This window comes from Leptidea sinapis, chromosome 1 (assembly GCF_905404315.1).
Source record: "Leptidea sinapis chromosome 1, ilLepSina1.1, whole genome shotgun sequence".
NCBI classification, from domain to species: domain Eukaryota; kingdom Metazoa; phylum Arthropoda; class Insecta; order Lepidoptera; family Pieridae; genus Leptidea; species Leptidea sinapis.
Genome location: NC_066265.1, coordinates 3,982,745 through 3,998,912, shown reverse-complemented (window position 1 = coordinate 3,998,912; position 16,168 = coordinate 3,982,745). Strand labels below are relative to the sequence as shown.

At 35.0% G+C, this 16,168-nt stretch overlaps 2 protein-coding genes and 1 long non-coding RNA gene across 3 annotated transcripts in view; 1 reads left to right on the top strand and 2 right to left on the bottom strand.

Moving 5' to 3' along the window:
* LOC126968604 (disintegrin and metalloproteinase domain-containing protein 10) overlaps positions 1 to 8,335 on the top strand; it is a 153,297-nt gene extending 144,962 nt beyond the window's left edge. The window contains exons 14-16 of the mRNA XM_050813635.1: positions 43 to 275; positions 1,877 to 2,055; positions 4,583 to 8,335. Of these exons, the coding sequence (XP_050669592.1) occupies positions 43 to 275; positions 1,877 to 2,055; positions 4,583 to 4,674 (504 nt within the window). The 3' untranslated portion in view covers positions 4,675 to 8,335. The remainder of the gene's footprint in view (positions 1 to 42; positions 276 to 1,876; positions 2,056 to 4,582) is intronic.
* A 1,053-nt stretch (positions 8,336 to 9,388) lies between these two features.
* Positions 9,389 to 15,235, bottom strand: LOC126968457 (membrane-associated protein Hem). Its single transcript, XM_050813508.1, has 2 exons — positions 15,009 to 15,235; positions 9,389 to 14,927 (listed from the first exon to the last, which is right to left on the bottom strand). The coding sequence occupies exon 2, from the start codon at positions 14,924 to 14,926 to the stop codon at positions 11,549 to 11,551; it is 3,378 nt and encodes a 1,125-aa protein (XP_050669465.1). The 5' UTR covers position 14,927; positions 15,009 to 15,235; the 3' UTR covers positions 9,389 to 11,548.
* Positions 9,389 to 16,168, bottom strand: part of LOC126969119 (uncharacterized) — a 174,766-nt gene continuing 167,986 nt past the window's right edge. The window contains exon 2 of the long non-coding RNA XR_007730355.1: positions 9,389 to 10,831. This is a non-coding gene — a long non-coding RNA (uncharacterized LOC126969119). The remainder of the gene's footprint in view (positions 10,832 to 16,168) is intronic.

The following is a 16,168-nucleotide window of genomic DNA, read 5'->3' as shown; positions in this document are numbered from 1 at the left end:
ATTGATTCTATAATAAAATCACTTCATCCCATTAACTTTCAGGGATACTGCGACGTGTTTCTTAAGTGCCGCGCGGTAGACGCCGAAGGTCCGCTGGTGCGTCTTAAGAACCTGCTGCTCAACAAGGCCACCCTGCGAACCCTCCAGGAGTGGGTGACGGCGCACTGGTGGGCCGTGGTGATAGGGGGAGTGGCCCTCATAGTGTGCATGGGCGCCTTCGTTAAGTGCTGCGCGGTGCATACACCCTCGTCAAACCCCAAGCGGCCGCCGGCCAGGTAACTCTAAAATATATTATTTTATTTATTGAAGTAAAAGCTTTAGCCGCGTTGGGCACTTTTTGATAGGGAAAAATCTTATGGCGTCACTGGCGACTGGCGTACGCGATAAATAAATAATTAAAAAAATAAATATAAATATATATTGTTAGTCACTATTTGGATGGTAAATCTCGTGAGTTCGCGTCATCGAAATGGTTATAGATTCACCTTACAAATTGTAGATTATGTATTTGACTTTAGTTAAAAAAAATGAATTTAACCAGATTGTCTTGCGCCTGATGAGAAAGCTTATGGTCTCTCAGAGATTAATGGAGAGGGCTAAGTATATATATATTCTGCGAGTTTGAATCAGGAATGAGGAAATCCGTAGGAGAACCAAAGGCACCGACACAGCCCAATTGATTGGGAAACTGAAGTGGCAATGGGAAGGGCACAAAGTTCGGTAGATAAATGGCCGGTGGGGCATAAAGTGCTCGAATGGCGACCACGTACCGGAAGACACAGTGTTGGTAGGATGGACCGATGATATGATCAAGATTGCAAAATGGGTTGTATAAAGGCAGCGCAGGACCGATCGTGTTGGAGATCTTAGGTGGAGGCCTTTGTCCAGCAGTGTACATCTTATGCCTGATATGATGATAATGGTTAAAATTAATTGTATAGATTTAAATCTTAGATAATTTACACGTGTAGTTAGTCTCTTTCTGTTAGACAACCGATAAGAACAGGCCAGGTCTAAGGTTTACTTTAGTGTGCATGACAAGCTACGTCTTAGACTCGTGATTTGTATGACACTTTGTGTAAATGTGCGTGCATTGCTTGAAATGGAGGTTAACTCTAAACTTTTAAGACGTTTTCACAGCTGTCATAGTCTATCTCGACTTATAAATGATGTACAGTGTCACCAACTTATCTGTGAACTGATGGGTGTCGCCATCGTCGTTTTAGTGTTGCTAATTAATTACAATGTGCACAAAACTCGGGGCATATTTAACGTGAGGGGTTGGTAGTATGATAGGTATACCACATACCCTGTATTATATTCTCGGTTGGAGAAGCAATGATTTTAATAATTAATATAGAAGACAAATAATTAACGCGGAAGGCAGGATGGAAATCAATTATTTAATTTACAACGAGAATTGATTTAATAACAATAGATACAAGATAACAAACTTGAATAGAAGCAAGTAAAGATATTATACAAAGCAATGATATTAGGTAGTCAAGCAAACAAGCGGTACGTTTTAAGTTAAGGTGGGCTACCTGCTCACTGGCGGCGGGTCAGTGAAGTAGACCGCGCCCGCGCACCTCACATCACCTCACATCACCTCACATCACCTCACATCACCTCATCTACCAGTCCGGCCGGTATTGTTGTCTAGTGCAAGGCGCATGAGCGGAGCGATCAGAGGTTGGGGCCTAAGTTTATCGCCACAAACGTTTAAGATTCAAAAGTATCGCAATAAAACACACGGAACACTCAACAGTAGTAGACACGGACAGTCAAATGACATTTCAAGATGGCGACCGTAGTAGTTGTGCTACTTCACAGATAAGTTGGTATTACTATAATATTTATATGTTGTCTGATGCAGACGTTTGTCTGAGACACTCCGCCGTCCCATGAACACGTTGCGTCGTATGCGAGGCCCGCGTGCGCCCGCTGCCGCCGCTGACTCGCGCCGCGGGCCCGCGCCGCCGCGCCCGGGACATCGCCGCGCCAGGAACCATAAGGGATACGCCCCGCCACTCACCTACACGGCCAGAGAATCAGGTGACTGTGCAGATATTGTACATTGGACGCAGCTTATGGCAGTGATCATGACCATCATGTTCACGATGGATCCTTACACAAACAATGAAGTTCAGCTCTTTAACGTAATTTTTTTTTATGAAAATAAGGGACGAGACGGACAGGACGTTCAGCTGATGGTAATAGATACGCCCTGTCCATTACAATTCAGTGCCGGTCAGGATTCTTGAAAAACCCAAAAAATTCTGAACGGCACTACAACTGCGCTCGTCACCTTGAGACATAAGATGCTAAGTCTCATTTGCCCAGTAATTTCAATAGCTACGGCGCCCTTCAAACCGAAACACAGTAATCCTTACACATTACTGCTTCACGGTAGAAATAGGCGCCGTTGTGGTACCCATAATCAAGCCGGCATCCTGTGCAAAGGAGCCTCCCACTAATGACTAAGCCTACCTATGCAGATATTATAGATTGGACGCGATTTATGACAGTGATCACGACCATTATGTTCACGAAACATCCTTACACAAACAATGAATTCAAGCTCCGAAGGTTAATGCGTCCAATATACGATAATTTATATTTATACAGTTTATTCTTAATTACTTTTTACTTAATTACTTTTATATTGTATGCAGCACCTTACAAACAAATTTACTTTATTGAGTTTCTTGTATGTTCTTCTCATGAGTTCTACTTTTTCCGAACATATTGTAGATTCAGTAATTTAAATAAATAAAATTTATAGTGACGATTCAAAAGTGCTTAATTTAAGCCTAATTGAATAAAGTTTATATGCATTTGACTCTAATAAAATTGAAACGTCTTTTATCTTACTCATCTGCTCTTTGCTAAGACTTATAAAAAAAACTTAAATTATGTCTGATAAATTTTCGCCTATACCTATTTAAATGAACCTCTCGTGCTGCTATCAATTAAATATATTTAAAATAAAAAAAAACTTTAAATCCTTGGAAATGGTGAATGAATCATAAAAACTAACTATTGTTAGTTAACCAAATAACAGGAGCATGAAAAATATCTTTCGCCAACATTATGCCGTTAGTATATTCTATTGATTGTATTATACGCTGTAAGATTATCAATCATGTAGATAATTCTTAATTCTGAAATACAACTAAGCGTGGTAAATAGGTATATAGTTAAAATAATTGTAGGAGCTATGGTAGTTCCTTAGTCCGAATTGGTATTTTCGTAAACTTAATTTTGTTTGGTTAATTTGTCAGTATTGTCAACCGTCTAAAGCATATAAGCATATAATTTGCTTATTTTGAAACGTTTATTACTTTCCTTGTTTACCTATGGGTACTCAATGATGTCGCGAGACAGCGATACTAACTTATACGATGTAAACAATAATAGAGAAAAAGAACTCAAATAGTCCAGATTGTTAGAGATCTAACTTGTATTTACATAGTATTTTCAATAGAGAAGACGGGCTAAAATTATCTAACACCTGGGATCCAATAATCTCTTAATTAAAACCCAAAACTACACATACCAAAAAAGAAGAGGAGACTGTCAGTAAATTTTGCCAAAAACCATCTGTCTACAGCGAATACCATCTCCGAGGCAACATATGGCGCTAAACTTCATAATGACAACTATGACACATACTATCTTGACTCATTTCAACCGTAGTCCCCCCGACAACGTGCTCTGGAAAGGTCACGAAAGGTCGGGCTAACAAAAATAATAATTAAAATGTAACTACGCAATATCCAATGTAAAAACACACTTACAATTACACGCGTTTTGATCCTTTATAAAGTGTTTTATTTAATTGTATATATACTTTATCTACACCCATGCTTTAAATCCTCTATCAAAGATTGTGAAACAGTTAGCTTATTGCCAAAATTAAAACACCCAATGTTCTAATAACCATTAGATCATCCAAACGAGTGTTGTAATGTTGTACTGAATTTCATAACAACACTCCTATTTTTTTTTCAATCCCTTCATGCTCAAAGAGTTTGAACAGACAGCCACATTCTTATTGCACGATGCGTGGTATCTGTATGAATTTCAAAAAAAGATTATTTTCGTTTACGCGCGTTCCACACTACCAGAACGTCGCGCGCCGTAAAAAAAGTAGGTTATTCGAATGCCCGCCATTTTTCTTCGATATTTTTATTGTTTTGTTTACAAAAAATGAGCGATTCAATTTAAGCGCTGCAAAAGAACATAATATTCAAGTGAATTTAAATTAGTGCACTATACAAAATGTAAATTACTACTAAAATAAATAATTATTTCATTAATACTTAGTTTATTTGTATATAATCCGTAATGGATGGTTGTTTTAATGTTAGCAGTAAGCTAACTGTTTCAGAATCTTTTAGAGGATTCATATTCTGGGTGTAGATAAAGTCTTGTATGCAACTGTTGATAGTGAGGGATTAAACACTCATGTGATACTATTATCACACTCGCCTTCGCCTCGTGAGATAAATCCACATTCGTGTTGTAATACCCCTTATATAACCACAACGAAACATTAATATTTAACCATGTTCTACAGGTTCGAGTGGCGCGGGCCCCAGTGGTCGGCGGGAGCCCTATGCCAATGCCTACCCGCAGGCCTACGAGATGCGCCCCGCCCACAAAGTGTGACAGTCCGACCTCGCGCTCGCGCTAGCTCTGTCTCTCTCGCTCTCGTCACACCTGGCGTCTCGCTCACCCGCTCTATAACACATGACGTCAAACATCAACAGTTCGTTATGTCTGCCCCTCACTCTTGGTACACCGCAAGCGTGCATGGAACAGTTCAGAACATTCCAGTTTGACAATCGCTCTGAATGCATTTCAGAAACATAAACTAATAGTTTTAACAAGTAATACTATAACTTTTGTATATTCGAAAATTTCAAGGTTCTGGAAACGGGTATAAGTAATAATTTCTCTTTTTAAAAATACATACAATCAACTTTACGAAAAAAAACATAGCAGACAAAAAATAAATACTTGCAGAATTGATTTTTGTATGTCATGCTAATGCATGACTTGTTATCAACACTTCAAGATATTTATTTAAAGCTACAATCGCATTTCTACGTTCTGGTCCTTCGAGCCGGGTATGAGAGGGGTGGTCAACAAGTTTTAGAATTTTAAATATGTTTTACATAGTGTCTTAAACATCTATGGAGAGCGCGTAAGATTTTAAATATATCAGATAATATAAAGTAGTATTTTACAACCTGAATAATCAAAACCATCTTTTCTATAAGATTCCTAAATTAAAATTGTATAAAGAGAATCCATGATTATGACACGAACACAAAATACTGATGTATAACTGTTTATAATACGCCAAACTCAATGAGACCGCGTCGTGTTCTACAAAATTAGTTTTATTTTTGTACAAAAATAGAGAATTGCTGTTCGCGCGAGTCGGCGGCCAAACCTTTGTATATTTTTGTATATAAGTGAAAGTATATACAATTGCGATGTAAAAATATCATGCAAATACTAAATACATAATTGTAACTGTTGTTAGACTTTAATGTAGGCTGGGGTTTGCCGCGGTTTGTATTTCCGCCAAAGTTGTATTTACAAAGTTGAGATGTACTCACGACTGAATTTCAAATTCCAACATTCTAATACAGCCAAGTATAAGTGAACTTTTGTTATTTATAATAAAAATGCACAAATTATTAATATTAAGGGTAAATATCTAGTTCTTTATAAAAACAAAGAAGGCAGTAAGATTATTTTTCGAGGGCAATAATTAAATTAATTTCAACTGTTTATATCTAGTATATGACAAGATTAATAAGAGGGCTTTTATGAGCCGGACAAACTGATTCATTAGTATTGTTTAATTATTTAATTTATTGAGATAAATTTTCAATTGTTTGTATGTTAATTGATGTGAAGCGAATGTTTCGCCTGTATGATGTATGATCGGCCAGGCGATGTAGCGGCAAACTCAACGTTAAATGTAAGCAACTAATAATTACCGCAATCTCTGTTACTGTAATTTTTATATATTTTAAACGTAAGTGATGTAAAAATATTAAGGTGCCATTAAACTGATTTATTCCTGTTTCGTTTCTTCACACGATCAAAAATTGTCTCAAAATTCCTGTAAATCGGGCTCAATAATTGAATGTAGAACTTAGTGACGTATTATCAAGGGTTGTCTTTGTTTGAAGCTCAAATTTTAAATTACCTGCGTTATATTTAAAACTTAACCCTATTTGAATTCGCATAGAGTTTACTATAACGATTAGTCTTCCTATGGCGATTATGATTAATTTGTAGGTATATATGTGTAATTGAACATTATTGCCAAATGATAAATCATTACTAGACTGATATCAAAATTCATCTCATTGTTTGCGCTCAAGTGTGTGGCTCAAGAGTTTATTTGTGACTATTTCATCACAAACCATATCAGAAACACTCCTTTTTGTATTTCAAAGACTTGGCATGAAGTGAATGTACAGTCGGCAGTATTTGGGTGATTATTTTTGATGTGTTCCTACTTAGTTTCAACGGATCGGCAAGGACCCATAATTATAGGTATATATATAGCCACAAAACAACTGAATATATTATTCCGCGCACCATATTGCTACATGAAACGATGTAAAGAACGATGACGTGATTAAAATTTTAAGTAAAAGGACGACATCTACTGTGTTAACCGCGAAGTAAAGTTATTCCAAGTTTTAAACTTTTTCGGCCTTACAAATAAAATTGGCGTAAAGTTATACCTGAGCATAAACCTCAAATAGAAATTTTGCCTATGACTGATTTATTTGAACGTATAACGTTTCCCGCCTTAAATTGCAAGGCATTCGAAATACTTCAGAATTGTCATTGTATTGACAGTGTTGTCAGCGATTTAGTCAACATTTAGCATATTCTTGGTTTCTTTTGAAGTATAACTTTATGGTAAGTTTATTTGTAAGGCCGTTTGTCTTTATCTTACCTTTGTCACTACAGAATTTTACATGACAGGGAGAAACTTTACATTGCGTTTATTAATAAGACGAACGAGAAAGTAGAACAAAACGTTTTAAATTTGGAATAACTTTAAATAACTATGACTATCAAAAAGATTTAGCACAGAACTAGTACATATTTGAATCTCATTTTGGGTCATATAGCTCTAATTTATTTATCTTACAATTTTTTCATAGTATCCCTGGTGATTGAATACGCTGTCATAAAAATAAACACAAACAAAACTTTTAATAGCACGAGTATATAAAATCTAAATTTTACGCTGACGTCATAGTATTTTGTCTTAATTATTCTGTAATATAAATCTTAGATATCTTTACCTTAATTGGACGTAATTCCAGAAAAACATTCCAAAGCACAATCATGTCGAAATTGAGTTAAGAACACAAAACTGGTCACGTGACTCACATTAACGGACTTACAAAAAATGGCAGCCCTACTGTCACTCTTTAAATGACAGAACTAAGTAGCTCAACCCATAACGCAATATACTAATATTTAGTAAACTTTAAACACGAATTCCTTTTGTGGCTTGGAACGTTTTTCAGGAACTACGTCCAGTTATTAGAAAAGTATTATAAATTATATAAGTAAAAAAAACCGTTATCAAGTCCCGAAAAAACATTTAATGCGCGTTGTAAAAGTGGTCTATATTTATGAAATAAAACGCCAACTAGGTCCTATTGCTAATCTGTGACATTGATAATACAATTCAAAGTTTGTGGTATTTTTGGTACCGTGTAACTTTAACTTTATTTTAAGCAATAAATGATCACCTAAATATTGACGACTGTACAGTTCAGATGAATTGATCTCTTGTATTTCCTTTGTATTATGTAGTGTAGGTCCGTCGTGCAAGCCAAAGAGCATGATGTATTTTATATTGTTTCTATACATTAATATTAAGAGTCCAGTTAAATGAAATTAATTCATTTATTACCTTTACTCATTAGATTAATTCAGTTCTGAATGTTTACTAGTTGTTTAATTTTATTTAATTGGGCATTAATTCTAAGTATACCAAGTTAATGCCATTTTATTAGGAAAGTTAATAGCATGCGAATATTGTTATTGTAATATAGGTAGGCATTGTATATTTGTATGTAACGGACCGATGATCTGATGTTTCGACCAATTTCCACGGTTGTCGCGTCCTCTAGTAATCAATGGCATTATTTAAGTAATTTAAGTTTACCGTAATAGATTATTTAAACAGACATTGTGAATATTTTTAACTATCGAGATAAATGTTAAAATGTGATTTCAAAATAACAAAACATAATTAAATTTTACATGAACTTCAGGTTTCTTTTTATTTGTCATGTTGTGATTGGTGCGATCCCATTTGATGTAAAAGGTATTTTTGTTCTCAAAGTTGATTCATTTAGAGTTCTTTTTGATGTCAGTTCAAACAATACGACCGCTACGGAGTCAAGTGGCGCTCTGAGAAAGAAGAAACGGCGCACTGAAATCTCCCAGATTATTTTTTGCGTTCTTTTTAATAAAATATACAATTTATACCTACAAAAGTTATTGCTATAAAATAATCATAATCTAGTCCCAGGCTATCTGATCACTTAATAGTCAGCTGTCGAGTAGTAGGATCTATGACGGAGCCATTTTATATATTTTCTTATATATAAAATTCTCGTGTCCCGGTGTTTGTTAGAAAACTCCTCCGAAACAGCTGAACCAATTTATTTGAAAATTTGTGTGTATATCGGGTAGGTCTGAAAATCGGCCAACATCTACATTACTTACATACCCCTAAATGATAAGGGTCACCTACCCTTAATTATTTTTTTGACAATTTTTTTACAATACATACAACTTCAAATTTTCACCCGTCTACTATCAACACCTAATCTTGTATCGCGATTTTTATATTATTCAATTCCATCCACAGATATGGAATAGAGTTGCGAGATGGAAATCGAATATAATGATTATTGTAGTACGATAAATTTTATGTACGACATATTTGTTAGGTCTGAGAATCGGTCGTCATCTATTTTTTATACCGCAAAAATTTTAATGATTGAATTTTTTTATTACTTTATATGGCAATACAACGTATGCTGGGTATAATTATAAATATTATATTTAAACCTGATATTATAAGCGCAGGGTAGGGCGCTGGTGTGGGACGCGACTTCGACACCGGCTCCTTCTCATGTCCAAGTTCCTCCTATATCCTACCTTTTTTTAAATGTGTGGCGTTCCTCTACAGTTCCGTTTTCAAGGAAGTTTCTTCCGCGTACAACCAAGCTGTGGAATGTGCCATAAAGTTTGACGTTAATTATAGATAGTCCTTATGTGTTAGGTTTTTTTTGAAAGATGATAAATAAAATAATACTTTAATATGATATTCATTTTAATACGAGTTACAAAATGTCTTATAATAATAGTCTTAGCATCATAATTTGCACGTGTCCTAAATATAAAACAACTAGGTTTACAATCTAGTATAAATTGATGAACTTATGAGGTGCCTATATTATATTGTCTTGATGAATATAACATTGCCAATTATTGCAATCCACAAATACACTTCATTTTTTTTTCACGTACGCTTTGAAATGGAATGTAAATAACTAAATTCATTTCAAAAATTGCTAGTTTCAAATTAATGAATTAAAAGCAGTGTATTTAGAAATATTCTATTTGCTTGTGGTACATATTACACATCCTTGCTGAATGTCTTTTAAAAGTAAATGCTAAAGGATATACATTAAAAATAGATTAAAACATCATGCGCGTGGCTTAACTGGAACTCAAGTTTAGCAAGTAGCTTTTTATTCTGAAAATAAGGGACGTAACGAGCAAGACGTCCAGCTGATGGTAATTGATATGCCCTGTCCATTACAATTCAGTGCCGGTCAGGATTCTTGCAAAACCCAAAAAATTCTGAACGGCACTACAACTGCGCTCGTCACCTTGAGACATAAGATGCTAAGTCTCATTTGCCCAGTAATTTCAATAGCTACGGCGCCCTTCAAGCCGAAACACAGTAATGCTTACACATTACTGCTTCACGGTAGAAATAGGCGCCGTTGTGGTACCCATAATCAAGCCGGCATCCTGTGCAAAGGAGCCTCCCACTGGTGGTACCTACGCAAACCATCTAAAAGCAATAAACGTAAGCGCCATAGAATGTTTTTTTAATGCGATAGATAATTATTAACTAAGTGATAATATTTTTCGTGTAAATCGAATTTTATTTTTAGTAAATCAGTAAAAAAGTCACGCAAGTCTTTATTTCTATCAAGAAAATAGAAATTTATTAAGACAAAAATGACAAAAAAACCGGGTAATGTCAGCAGACAACAAATTGAGAAATTGAGAAAAGATAAGTAACATTTTTTTGAGTTAGGCCATGAAAATTATATTATCTATGTTTAGTTTGCATACTTTTACTGTATGTAAAACACAACATATAAATAATTCATAAATTACAGTTCGACATATACTAAAACGCATCGCATTTACGGAACAAAATTTAAAATACAGCCTCAAGATTTGACATCAATTCTGAAAAATGTTGTTTATACCAGCAATTATTTTTGGCATACATTACTCTTACGTACAAATTGTATGAAATAAAAAATTACTTAATACCCGAAGCATCTGGTATAATTTTCAAATACGGTTAAAACTTAATATCCCGTAGTTGATAGAACTTTAATCCACGATTATAATGCTACCACTCATACTACAAGCTATTGCACCCATGCAGAGAATAGTATTGTAACCTAATCAACAAATAATGACATTTTTAGCGTTGGGAAGGTCTATTCACCTTTTAAAATACCTTCCCTGGACTTCCACAAATAATTCAAGACCAAAATTAGCCAAATCGGTCCAGCCGTTGTCGAGTTTTAGCGAGACTAACGAACAGCAATTCATTTTTATATATATAGATATAGACAACAACGTCTGTCGGGTCAGCTAGCCTACTTTACCTCCTAATTCATGCTACGGGATACTAAGTTCAACCCTCAAAGACGAATGAATAGATCTAAAAGTTTATTATTAATTATAATTTATATATAATATTATTATCTAAGGATTTACGCAAGCTTCTTGGTGGGAATAAACAGCAATGTATTTCACGCGAGTAATAAGGTATAAAATGAACATAATTAACGAGATATAAAATAAAAATCTATAAGAAATCAACATTTGGCTTATAACAAATCACTTTCACACCACAATACAAAAGCATGTTGTATAAAATGCCTAAACTACACAATATAATATAGTGTTATAAATATTAACTATAGCAAAAGTTCTACTTAAACAATGGATTATTTGATAATTACCATAATTAGTATGGTGTACATAGTAAAAAGGAATCTGTTTACAGTCTTTGTACAGCGAATGTATGTGGTTATGGAGTTTTGAATTAGAAATGTGAAGTATATATAGCAATGTGAGATATTAGGTATGCTATATCACTAATACTATCAATTAATGTCTAAAATATGGTTCACAGTAGAAATACTATAATTTTAGACTAACAATGCAAAAGCATTTGCTCCTGTTTGTAAACTTCGTGATATGCATTTCGTATCAATACATATGGGAAGCATGACTCCAAGAGATCCATAGTAAGGAACGGGGACTCTTGGACAATAAGATCCAACAGCAAATAAACAGATTCACGGTTCTTGATTGCCTCTTTCTCAGTCTCCTGGCCCAATCGTAGTAATGATGAGGATGCCAGAGCTAGGAACTCCTTCATCCTGTCCTCTATGTCGCCTTGTCCACAAATAGTAAACAATGCACCAAATATATGATTAATAGCTGGTGCCATGCAGTGTATATTGTTAGAATGGCCTTCCAATGATGGTCTATAGAAAGATACTTCACTACGAGCCAATCTCGGCAGTGAGACAGCCACAAATACCATCAGTAAACATACAATAAGATGTTCCTCTTCTTCCAGTTCAGCCTTGTGCTGTCTCAGTGCAGATGCAAGTGTTGGATCCACTTTGCAGGGCAATCCAGCCGCCGAGCACATTTCCGAAATAACTCGCATCGGATCTCCACTCGGTAATTGCTGTTGGAAGTCCTTAATGGAACTAATTAAAAATGGAATTCGTCGTTCTAGAACATCCAGCAACGACTCTTGTGCTATCTGACGGAAGCTCAATATTACTCCTATTATTGTCATTCTGTGCAAGACATTGTCAACATTTTGTAATCTTTTAAATTGTTCACGCATTATATCCGGTTTATCAAAATTTGTTCTCAACATTTGCAAAACTTCCTTGTTTTGCACAACCAACTTCTTTAATTCCTGAACTTGACTTGAAATGTGCCACATTAGTGTTTCACTCAATAACTTCATGCCATAAGGGCCTATCAACTCGGCTAAAGCTCTCAATTCATTAATATCAGAGTACTCTTCAGCATTAAATGGGATTGCTCCTTCTGCTGAAAGACTTACAAATGCTTTTTGATTCATTGAGAAGCAAATGTTTCCTGCGCTTACTCTTCTTAACAAAATTTCTGAATACCATTGTGTATACAGTGAAGCAATCGTTTTTTCACCATGGCTGTCCATGTTTTGGGTTTGCTGTAGGAGGCAGTTATTAAAAACACGGGTGATGTCAATATGAACATAATTTTCAACAGTTTGCAGAACATTCATGTATGCTCTAACACTAACAAGTAATTCAGAAGGCTTTGCTATTTCACTTGTGTCCTGGTTGAACATGACCATACCGACTAATGCTTTTGAAAACCGAGTTTCCAAATGTTGATGCAGGTATTCTCTTGGTGCAAATGTGTACTCCCAAACATTGACAGTGGAACAGTAGTTGATGGCAAAACATAACTCTGTAAGTGCCATGTGCAACTTGTCCATTGTTGTTAACTCTTCTCTTGTTTTCCTATAACTTTCTGCACCTGGTTTGATAATTTCGATAGTATTCTTCTTGTTTTTGTCTTTCTTTTTTCTGTTAGCCAGGTGTGCAATGGTTTGAGCACAATGCTTCGGAAGAAGCTTATCACTCATTGTACATTGTTCATCACATATAGTTGTAATGATGTTTTTTGCTTCTTTCGCCATCTCATCAAGGAATACATTAACAACTGAGAGACTTCTTTCCCTAATATGATGTCGTTCTTCAGGGCAAAGCTCATGGGTACAGTTTTGGAAATGACTGCATATGAGTGGGAATGCAATTATGTACCTATTCTGGGCTGGGAACTCTAGACACATATGGAATTGACTGTCAAATATTTTATTGTAAAAACAAAACAGTGACAAATCAGATGTTTCAACCATTATCTCATCAAGATTATCAACCATCTTGGTGTGAAAAACCATCTTATCAATAAACTGAGCCAATTCTCTTTGATCAACTAAATTAAATGGGGGTTTACCAACTGATGTATATGTTTGCAGTCTAAACCAGTCCAGTCGGAATGCACGAAAATCAAATAATTCATTACTCTCCACTTGTTTGACACTTAAATTTAAAGCTGTGTTGCACAATGAAGACAGAATAATGCTCTCATCTTCTGGACACACTGGTAAGTTTTGAATCATGAGATTCAGAGCTACGGCATCAAAGCCTGACAAATATTGGACATAGTACCTTTGCATAACTTGGCTATATTTTCTGACCAAAGCTCTTAGCTCCTCCATATGAAACAAAAGTTCAGGCAACTGACGATCCACTAGATCTTCTGTTGCTTTGCCTTTCACTTTTTGTGGGGGATTGTCATTATGACGTAACAGCCAAAACACTTCATCCCTAGCATAACAAAGACCAATAAATATTAGCAAAGCCTTGGGTCCTAATAGTCCGGGCTGATCAGTCAATATAAGTCCTAACTCCTTTAAAGCTGTCCTTAAAAATTTTCTTCTCTCTCTGTGCTTATATCCAGCTTTCTGAACAGCATGATGGTAACAGTCTTTTACTTCAGATATTCTTTTGCTGTAACCTTTAATACCATCAAAAAAGCTCTGTATGTAGGAGTGGATATATATAACTTCATCACGGAAAAGTACAACAAGCCAACCGGACTCCAGCGCACTTACCCACATTTTATTTGCATGATCTTGTTGAAGCATGTGATGGCACATAGCAAAGCCAAATATGACCCATCTTTCAAGAGCCTCCAAGGACACATACTCACAAGACATTGTGTGTGTTTCTGAAGGTTTCAACAGTTGGGCAGGGTTGCTTACCAAACTTAGTTTTTGCTCCGACCTCCAATGTTCAGCAGACAGGTTCCTTGCAGGGTAAACATGCCAGAGTGAACTCAATGCACTTGATAATACTTTTTGATGCATTTGAAACTCTTCTGAAAGTTTCTTTAGTGGCATATCATAATCCACAATCATTTGCCCAAGCCGTGGAAAACTTGAATCGATTTGACTATTGACCATCTCATGTGCAGCATTGAACAAACCCAGTACTGCTTTTCTATCCTCTACACGAGAAAGCAGTATCATGAGAGTAACATATGTGGTCACCAGATCAAGATAATTCTTAGTAAGCTCAAAGTTAAGGGTCAAATCTAAGGTAACTTGACATGAGTCCATTATGTTTAATAGTTCACACACATTATCTTTAAAGTCAAGAAGATCGACAAATGTAAAATAATAAAGTGACAATGATTTAATTATTTCATTCCTTATATTTGTAATTGCCTGAAGTCCTTTGACATCTATGTTTGGGAATCTTCTGACAATGTGTTTTATTGAAGATTCAAGTGTTTTATCAGAGAGGAATGCAGGTTTAGACTTAGCATCACCACAAGCTTTTTTAATGTTGTATATTCTCGTGAGCATTCCTATGCCCCGATCATTCAGAATGATGAGTTTTTCAGCTAGCTTCTGCTGGCTGATGTGAATAGATCTCGACATGGTGGACATTCTACAACAATTCAAATAAAATTAATACAATGTTTTATTATATATGATACAATTTAATGACTTTATAATAACAAATACATACTTGGAGAACAGGATGTCCTATACCGTTATGAATTTTTCCTGTACTTATTATGACATATCACAACATCTAGCAGTTTTGATATTAAACTTTAATATGCTGCAACTTAGTGGTTCGTCAATGAGTTCATTTTCTATTTAGTATTACAGATTTAGGGAGTGTCTATCCATTTTATATCAATAATGAATAATCGTTTTGACTTTTAAGGCAACGCAATTTAACTACTAGAAAATCAAAAATGTCTGACTTATTGTCAATGTCAATATTGTAGAAAACAGTAATGTCGAAAGGCATCCACAGTGAACAATGACGTTCTATACATATAGACAATGCACCTCATACAATATCAAAGCCGAATTATGGCACATGCCACAAATGTCACCATAATAAGCTTCGACTGCTATGTCTATACATTTCTGTGTTAACTCAAGCTTTTCAAATATTATTGGTCAATAGGTAGCAATGTAAACACTATTTCAGTTTCAGCTGCGTATTTTGAATTTAGAATCCGATTTGGACAGTGACATCAATGCAGTAGCAGTTAGGTATTTTTTTAAGCCCAGACGAAAAACAGGGTTGCTATAAGTTTTACGTTCGTCAGTCTGTCCCTATTTTCTGATCAAGATTTGTTCAGTCGGAGGTTTTTTAAGTTTTTAATCAAAAATCTCTTTGATGTTATAAAGGGAAAGTTTGTATGTTTATTTATTGGCTTGTGATTATATTTGTTACTTCTTTACGTTCTAAAGGGATTTGGATTTAATAAGTTAAGGTAACCTTTAATGAGAGAAACTAATACTCAAATACAATATTTTTATTTAGATAAAATAATTAGTTAAACTGGTTATTTAAATGTTAAGTTCCTTGAATTGAATAAAATTTGTCTATAAGACTATTTATTGACTACTATATCTTTTCCAGTATATCTTTTTGGTATATGTAGTGTAAGCGGACAATAATTTACTTTAAACTTTAAACTCCACCGATCATATTTCCACAAATGAATACAATATAAACAAAAATACTTACAATTAATAAGACAACACACTTATAAAAACACACAAATTACTAATTATATAATCAACAGAAATTAAAATGCAGCGTGTGTGTTTACACGAAAAGTAAATAAATAATAAGAATTAAGAAATTCCTTTAGGCATTTGTTG